Source organism: Monodon monoceros, unplaced genomic scaffold (genome assembly GCF_005190385.1).
Source record: "Monodon monoceros isolate NGI ecotype Baffin Bay Population unplaced genomic scaffold, NGI_Narwhal_1 Super_Scaffold_13, whole genome shotgun sequence".
Taxonomy (NCBI): Eukaryota; Metazoa; Chordata; class Mammalia; order Artiodactyla; family Monodontidae; genus Monodon; species Monodon monoceros.
Window position 1 is genome coordinate 78,450,118 of NW_021703769.1, and position 8,245 is coordinate 78,458,362.

General features: G+C 59.3%; 1 protein-coding gene across 3 annotated transcripts in view; it reads right to left on the minus strand.

Moving 5' to 3' along the window:
* Positions 1–2,342: 2,342 nt before the first annotated feature.
* The window catches only part of CUX1 (cut like homeobox 1), a 372,981-nt gene continuing 367,078 nt past the window's right edge, over positions 2,343–8,245 (minus strand). For 2 of the 3 annotated variants that reach the window (XM_029219960.1, XM_029219958.1), the window contains exons 18-23: positions 6,722–6,838; positions 5,605–5,688; positions 4,960–5,016; positions 4,313–4,393; positions 3,491–3,555; positions 2,351–3,255 (exon numbers count right to left, since the gene is read on the minus strand). In XM_029219960.1, the coding sequence (XP_029075793.1) occupies positions 3,186–3,255; positions 3,491–3,555; positions 4,313–4,393; positions 4,960–5,016; positions 5,605–5,688; positions 6,722–6,838 (474 nt within the window). In that variant the 3' untranslated portion in view covers positions 2,351–3,185. Of the gene's footprint in view, positions 3,256–3,490; positions 3,556–4,312; positions 4,394–4,959; positions 5,017–5,604; positions 5,689–6,721; positions 6,839–8,245 lie in introns of all 3 variants that reach the window. The other variant, XM_029219959.1, reaches the window with a different exon arrangement.

An 8,245-nucleotide genomic window follows, 5' to 3' on the forward strand; every position in this document is an offset into this window, starting at 1 on the left:
CCCCTCCCCCCAGCGCTCCGGTGCAGGAAATAGCCCCGGGGCTACAGGGCACGGAAGACCCGAGCACAGGTCCCACCTCCCCAACTTCACAGTGATGGGGACACTGACGCCACCCCCGTAGGTCTTCAGAGGTCACACAGGGCTGATGGGGGGGAGGGGAACACAGCCCTGTCTTCCTCACCCCTGCTTGGTTCTGCAACCCCAAAACCCGGGGCATAGGTTAGGGCAGATCCCGGTCTGGCTGAAAGAACAAAGACTGCTGCTGGCCTTTGCGAAAGCTTGAGGACTAACCCCTGGGCCTCCAGGAGGCTTCCCAGAAGAGATGGAGGGGCTCCAGCAGGCCTGGAAGGCGCCCAAGAGGAGCAGAAGGGCATCAGTGTGAGCAGAAGTGTGGAAGGGCTGCTCAGAGATGAGACCTATTGCTTGCTCCTTGAGGGGTGCCGGACTCCTCCCCTCCTCTCCATTCTTGCCCCTGCCCCAGGCCCTCAGCTCCCACAGGCAGTTAGATCTGCGTCTCCCTGCCTTTGCTAAACTCTCTGCAGCCCCACCTCTGGCCGTTCTGTGATCTACCATGGTCTTCCTGCAAGCTGGGAGTGCCTCCATATGTTGCCCTCCCCCACCCATAGTGACCTCTGACCTTTGTGACCTCTGACCTGTAGAGAGCTCTTTAACTTTTCCCAAAGCCATTTTGCATCTCTAATTTCCCAGGAAGCAGGACAGGCAAAGAAGGTTTTTTTCCCAGTCTTGTGGATGGAAAGGGTGGGGCCTAGAGAGGAGCGGTGGGCTGGTGAAGGTGGAGACTGCCCCGGAGTCCTCACCTCCGGCCTGCCAGCCCTGGGCCGCCCTCCACAGGGGCTCTAAAGCAAGGCAGGCCTGGTCTGAGGCCCTGGTACCCGGCCCCTACCCTTCCACACAGACCGGCTGCTCTCTCGCCAGGACCTGGCTAGCAAACACTTAATGAAAGCTTAGGTGCGGACCAAACACCGTTTGGAGCTGCACAGAAGGCCTGGACATCTGGCTGGGAACCTGACCTATGAAGGGGGCTGGGAGGCGTGTGGGAGTGTAGGGGTGGGTGCGTGACCGCCTGCAGAGTGGGAGAGAGGGAGGGAGGCTCCACACTGCGCGGTCTGGCTGTGGACCCCACCCTCATGGGAGATGGGAGAGCCTGGTCCCCCAGTGGACTAACCTGGTTCCGAGTAGTGGGCTGAGCTCCACTGGTGGGCTGTCATTGGCCAGGGAGGGTCGTGGGGTGTAGAGCCCCGGGCAGGACAAGAGTGCTGATCGCCAGGGAGGAGGAAGTGAGGGGTACTCTGACCTACAAGGAGGAACTGGTGGGAGAAGTGGAAGTGGCTGGGGTGGGGAAAGGGCGGGGGGGAGTGATTAGCCAAGAGTAGCTCTGTCATGGGGACAGGAGTGAGGGTCAGGGAGGAGAGGTCTATCTGGTGTCCCCAAGGGCAGGAGGCTCTGTGGCCTTAGAGGACGTTCTGATGGGATAGATGATGAGGGACGCTGGGGTGGGACCCCAAAGGGGACCCCTGGAGTCACAAACTCTAGAGCATTCAGGGCTAAAACTCAGACAGGGATAGCATGGGGGACTCTGGCCTGGTGGACTGCAGGGTGGGAGCTGGGTGTGGAGCCAGTCTCATGGGCCACCTGGCCAGTGGGATAACGCCAACCACCACAGACCAAGAGGAAGCCCTGTGTCTGGGTGGGAGGGGACCCACACTAGTGGGGCTGGGCTGGAGGCCAGGTGGCCTAGAACCTGTGACTCAGGGGTGTCCCCATGCAAGCCTGGCACAGGGGGCTTGGTGGGCATGGGCTCTGCAGTGCGTGGCAGGCAGCGCCCGAGGGAAAGGGAGAGTACACGGCTCCAGGGTACACAGAAAGGGAAGCAGGTGTTCCCTAGGAGTTGATATCACACATCCAACCACAGCCTGACAGGCAGTTCTTAAAAAAGGAATGGATTTCTCTTTTTGATTGGGTTGTCTGCTCAAGAGAACTCAGACAAGGAATTCCCTGGCGGTCCAGCGGTTGCAGCTCCGCGCTTCCACTGCAGGGGGCACGGGTTTGATCCCTGGTTGGGGAACTAGGATCCCACATGCCGCGCAGTGTGGCCAAAAAAAAAACTCAGACACTGTGGGTTTGGGTTTCCGCAAAGCTCTGGACCCACTCAGGGAATTCTTGGGGATGAGAAAAGGGGGAGAGGCCTCCCACGTGTGGGGGACCGTGCCCCATGTCAGCAGAGCAGCCGTGAGGTCTAGCCATAGCTCCTGGGGGTGTCGCTGCGGGAACCCGCCCACCAGCCTCCTGTACCCTCAGAGTCACAGAGGGCAGGACACCGGTGTGGCTGCAACAATGGGTTTATTCAAAATTTGCAAAGCTGAACACGCAAGTGCAAATCTAAATTAGGAAGATCTGCCAGTGGCCCCAGGGTGGCCAGGCTAGGATGGCCCACAGCCAGTTCTGCTTGGCCAAGAAGCACTTGGGCCCCTCAGGCCAGTCCTTGGGTCTGAAGAGCCTGGGGCGTGGGTGCTCTTCCTCACCTAAAAGCCAGAAGAATACCTTGCTAAAGAAGAAAGCAAAAATCATAGTGGGTCTAAGGGGCTGGGAGCAGGTAAGAGAAACTATCCTGCCCTCTGGGGCTCCCTCTCTTCTTGGGGTGGGGTGGGGCCGTGATAAAGGCAGGTGGCGGGGCTGGACTCAAAGCCTGCCGGCCTGCAAGGAAGGGCTTCCATGCCTTGGTGGGATGGTGATGGATCCTAGGGGAGCCCAAGGGGATCCCGGGGCCTGGCACAGAGAGGCCCAGGGGATCCCAACTGGATTAACCACAGCCAGAATCAGTGGGAAAGCAGTATCATGGCTGGGACGTCTCTGCCACCAGGGCTAGTGGTCAGGCTGCGGGTGAGACCCAGGCTGGGTCACCAGCCTGAGATGGGCCTGAAGGGGTCCCTTTGGCTCAATCTGGCTTGGCCTTGGGAGCCTTCTGGATTTAGGGAGCCGGATGTGGCTGAGACCATCTTCTAAGGGAGTCCAAGGAGACCTGGGGACCTCTGGCGCTGGTGGCTGGAGGGCAAGGGCAGTCTACGTTGGGGATTCTCCAGGGAAGCCTAAGTCATTAGAAGCAGCTGAACAAGCAGGGGTGGGGAGTGCAGCCATCACTGTCGTGTCGGGGAAGCCCCGGGACGTCACTGCCACAGGTCACCGGCTGCCGCCCCGTTGTCATTCTCGTGGAACTTGTGCAGGTGATCGGCGAACCTGTGGGTCACAGAAACCTTTTGCTGAGGCCAAGTGTGAAAAAGAGAGAAATGTGGGGGTGGTGGGGGCCATGGAGATCTCCAAGGGGCGTGCACCTTGTGCTGGCGCGGGGGCCGGGGACAGTGGGCTTGGCAGGGGCCGTGGGGTGGACCAGATGGGGGCAGTGATAGAAGGCTGGGGGAAGGCAGGGAACATAAGAACGCGGTGGTGCTGGGGGCCGAGGGTGGGTCCTCACTTCTTGGCACAGAAGGTGGCACAGTCCCGCTCCACGCTCTCGCTCCATGCCAGCTTGTAGAGCACCTGCCCAAGGAGAGACATGGTGAGCTGCCTGGGCTGCTCACGGCCACTCCTGCCGTCCACCTATGGCCTCTGGGCTTGGCTTCCTGACACGTGAAGCTTCTCGTGGCCCAGGCTCCAGGATGGGTGGGCCTTAGAGATGCTCTCGGGCCCACCGGTTTCACAGATGGTCAGACAGGCCTGGAGATGCAGCTGCCATCCCTAATGTTGCTGGGTGTACCACTGGCAGGGCCAGGACCTCCTGGGCCCTGGGGTCAGAGTTGAAGCCCAGGCTAGCCATGTAGGGGCCATCTTGACTACCCTCGCTGGGGGTGGGGATCCCTGAGGCTGGAGCCTTCCATAGGCATGCCCTACCCCCACCTCTCCCCACACGTGGTGGACACGCAGGCATCACTAGGCCCCTGTATGTGCTGTGTTCACTAACTGGAATGCCCCTCTGTACCCGAGGAGATTCAGCTCAAGATGTCCCTTCTCTGTGCAGCCCACCTGGCTGTCCCTCAGTAGAGTCAATTAGACCTGTTTTCCCACCTGTCAGCCTCCCACAGCAGCCCTTCCCTCTACCAAGCCCCTCTGGGACTGGGCCCTGGGTGGAGTCAGCTGGGCTGCTGCCCCAGCCAAAGAGCCTGATGGGTGGGCTTGTGGTCCCCAGGGTGGGATGAGGCCCCTGATGGGGAGAGAAGTAGCCAAGAGCAGACGCTGTGCCTGGGGGTAGATGGGGGGAGCGTGGTGAATGCATCCCTGGCCACGCCTGGACACTCACCAGGAAGACCAAGCAGTGCAGGAAGAGTGTGTAGAAGAAGCCGATGGTGCGGGCCATCTTGTTGGAGAGAACCAGCCTCCCCTGGGGAACAAGCGAGGCGTGAGTAGGGCTGGGGCAGCCCTCACCCACCCCTGCAGGGCTCACCCATCCCAGGGCAGCAAGGGGAGGGAAGGGCAGGCAGCTGGCCTTTCACTCCAGTGTTTAGGCTGGGAACTTGGGCCACAGGAATTCTAGGGAAGGGCGCCCCCTGCGGCACAGTTCCAGAACCTACCATGAGTTATGCTGCTTTCCCTGTTTCGGGTCGCATAGCTACTCCTTTTTTTTTTTTTTTCTTTTTGCGGCAGGCGGCCCTCTCACTATTGTGGCCTCTCCCGCTGCGGAGCGCAGGCTCCGGACGCGCAGGCTCCGCGGCCGGCACGTGGGATCTTCCCGGACCGGGCACGAACCTGTGTCCCCTGCATCGGCAGGCGGACTCTCAACCACTGCGCCACCAGGGAAGCTCTCGCATAGCTACTCTTGACGGAGACTGTGAGGGGCAGCGGGGTCCCTGGGGCTTTCCAGACTGGGCTGGAGGGCAGGTGACAAGGTGCCCAGAGTCAGAGGCCCAGGCCTGACACGGCGGGGGCACGGGGGCGGGGGGGACTCACCATGCTGAGTGTGGCCTTGTCCCAGGGGCTTAGGCTCAGGTATTTCCGCTGCCGCTCCTGAAGGAGGAGGAGGGATGAGGAGAGGACCCCAAAGGCTCCCCAATGCTCCAGCTCACTGCAGAGAGGGACCCTGCCCTGCTGTCCCTGCAGAATCCCGGGGGCCTGCCAGGGGCTACCTGGTGCCCAGCCCCACTCAGGGTGACATCCTAGGCTCCCCCAACCTCTGTGTGAGCAGGGCCAGTGATGGGAGCTGCTGCCCCCTCTGCAGTGGCCGATTCTGCCTACAGCAGGAAGGTCTTCAGGGCAGGGGGAGGGGGAGTTACAAGCTCCCCGCCCCCCACCGTTAAGTCACCTGACACTGGGAGCTCTTTGCTTGTCTGCCTACCCCCAGAGTGTGCACCCAGGCCTAAGCCGGTCGCTGTCACACGCCCTCCCATAGCCCTCAGCATGTGTTCCTGGCACTCTGGCCCCACCCGCGGGGGACCCCGGGCCTTCACGGTACCATAGCGAGCCTGGGGGCTGCCCTGATGGTCTGGTGTGTCAGGGTGCAGTGTGGGGGGCTGCAGGGTGAGACTGGGGCTGGCGGGGGGCGGTTCTGGAGGGAGGCTGAGGCCAGGTGAGCTGGTGGCGGCCAGGTCCACGCACCCGCTTGCTGAAGGACGAGAAGGGGTCCAGGCGCTCCTCGTATTGGGTCGAGTACCGCAGCTCTGTGTCGTCACCACCGCCGCCCTGCGAGCAAAGGAGGAGGAGACACCCCTGTCACAGTCAAGGGACCCAACAGGAAGGCCAGGGCCGAGGAGTGCAGGCCGACAGCATCATAGGGAACCCCAGTTTCCTCCTTAGCACGGTGGGGGCGGGGAGAAGGCCCCGGGTGACAGTGTGACGTGGATGGTGCCACGTGTCCAGGGGCACTGCCCAGGGTCAGAGGTCTCCGCCTGGGGTCAGGGCCACGGTGCCTCAGGGCAGGTAGGGGAACTAAGGCCCAGAGGGGGGCTGGAATGTATAAGATGGACAGGGCGGGGTGCCGTACAGGGAGGTGGGTTTGGATGGGGCTTCGCTGGGAGTGTGCAGGGTGGCTGTGGAGCCCAGGCCAGCACCTGGGAGACGAGGGAGCCCCAGACCCCCAGCGGGCCACCCACGGTGTAGTTTGCACGGAGTCTGGGCGCCCTCTGGTGGCCTGAGAACGGCTCCAACCGGTGGCCTAGAGCCCGTGCTCCGCAACAAGAGAAGCCACTGCAATGAGAAGCCCGCGCACCGCAACGAAGAGTAGCCCCTCCTCGCCGCAACTAGAGAAAGCCTGTGCGCAGCAACGAAGACCCAATGCAGCCAAAAATAAATAAATTAATTTATTTAAAAAAAAAAAAAAGGAATTCCCCAGGCCTGTCCTGTATGTTCAACATCCCTGGGGTTAAATTCCCACATCCTGGGGTCAACTAGTGGGTCATCCCCATTTCACAGAGGAGTCACTGTGACTCCTGTGGGCCTGAGTCCTGTGAACCCCTGCCTCTTGCTGGACCTCACCACCTCCTGGCTGGTTCTGAGGAACGAACCTCCATAAGGTCTCCACTGTGGGAGGCTCTCCCCAGCCTAGGGAGGACAGCTGGCAGGCACGGGGGGTGGGGGTGTCGGATGCCCTCTGAGGGCCCCCAGGCCCAGTGCTGCCTAGCAGGTCACTGCACCGAACCCTCCCGCCTGGATATGCCCGGACCACCTCTCTCCCTTGCCTGGTACACCTGGGGCTGAACTTGTGGAGGGCACTTACCCGGCCAGGGTAGCTCTGCAGGAACTTGATCTTCTCGAAGAGCTTGATGTTGTCCGCGCGCAGGCTGTCCAACTCGCTCTGCAGGGCTTGGATGGTGTGCTGTGCCAGGCGGCTCTCCTGGGGGCAGGCAGGTGGGCAGGTGGGCAGGTGGGCAGGTGGGCGGGTGGACAGGTGGGCGGGTGGGCGGGTGGACTTGTGGGCGGGTGGGCGGGTGGGCAGGTGGGCAGGGCCAGCAGTGGAAGGCGTGTGGGGAGAGGCCTCTGTGCTGGCACAGGTCCTGCTCTGTCTACCTGGAACCCCTGCTTGGCCTGGGGCCATGTCCTTGACCTGCCAGCCTCTGCTCAGAGCTGCCTGCTTCAGGGAGACCCCGCACCAGGCAGAAGTCGCAGTTCTTGGATCACTTTCTTCACGTTGTTTGTTTATGGTATTATCAGCTTAAAAATTATTATCGAGATATAATTCATATAACATAAACATCACCATTTTAATGTGTACAACTCAGTTGTTTTTTTTTTTTTTTTGGTATATTCACAGTGTTATGTAACCATCCCCACTATTTAATTCCAGAATATCTCTATCACCCCAATAAGAAACCCCACACCCGTCATCAATCATTCCCCATCCCCTCCTGCCCCAGCCCCCGGCAACCACTAATCTACTTCCTGCCTCTATGGATTTGCCTCTTCTGGACATTTAGTATAAACGGAACCATACAATACGTGATTTTAATGTTTGCCAATCTAGGGGCCAAGTGAAATGTGAACTCATTTTCCAACTTATTAAAATGCTTAAATAGGTGTTTTCTTCACACTGCGAAAAATTCAAAAGGACAAGAAAAGTCCGTGGTAGTGTGGCAGTTCCTCAAAAAATTAAAAATAAAATTACCATATGATCCAGCAATTCCACTCTGGGCATACGCCCCAAAGAACTGAAAGCAGGGACTTTGAGATAATTTGCCTGCCCATGTTCATAGCAGCATTATTCACAATAGCGAAAAAGGTGGAAGCAACCCAAGTGTCCATGGAAAGATGAAAGGATAAACAAAATGTGGTCCATCAATACAATGGAATATTATTCAGCCTGAAAAAGGAAGTTCTGACACACGCTATGACATGGATGACCCTGGAGGACATTATGCTGGGTGAAATAAGCTAGTCACAAAAAGACAAATGTTCTATGATTCCACCTATATGAGATGCCTAGAATAGCCAAATTCATAGAGTCAGGGTAGAATGGTGGTTACAGGCGGACGGGGGACGGCAATGGGGAGTGAGTGTTGAATCGGTACAGAGTTCCAGTTTGGGATGATGAAGAAGTTCTGGGAATGGAAGGTGGTGATTGTTGCCTAACAATGTGAATGTACTTAATGCCACTGAGCTGTGCACTTAAAAAGGGTTAAGATGGGGGCTTCCCTGGTGGCGCAGTGGTTGAGAGTCCGCCCGCCGATGCGGGGGACGTGGGTTCGTGCCCCGGTCCGGGAAGATCCCACATGCCGCGGAGCGGCTGGGCCTGTGAGCCATGGCC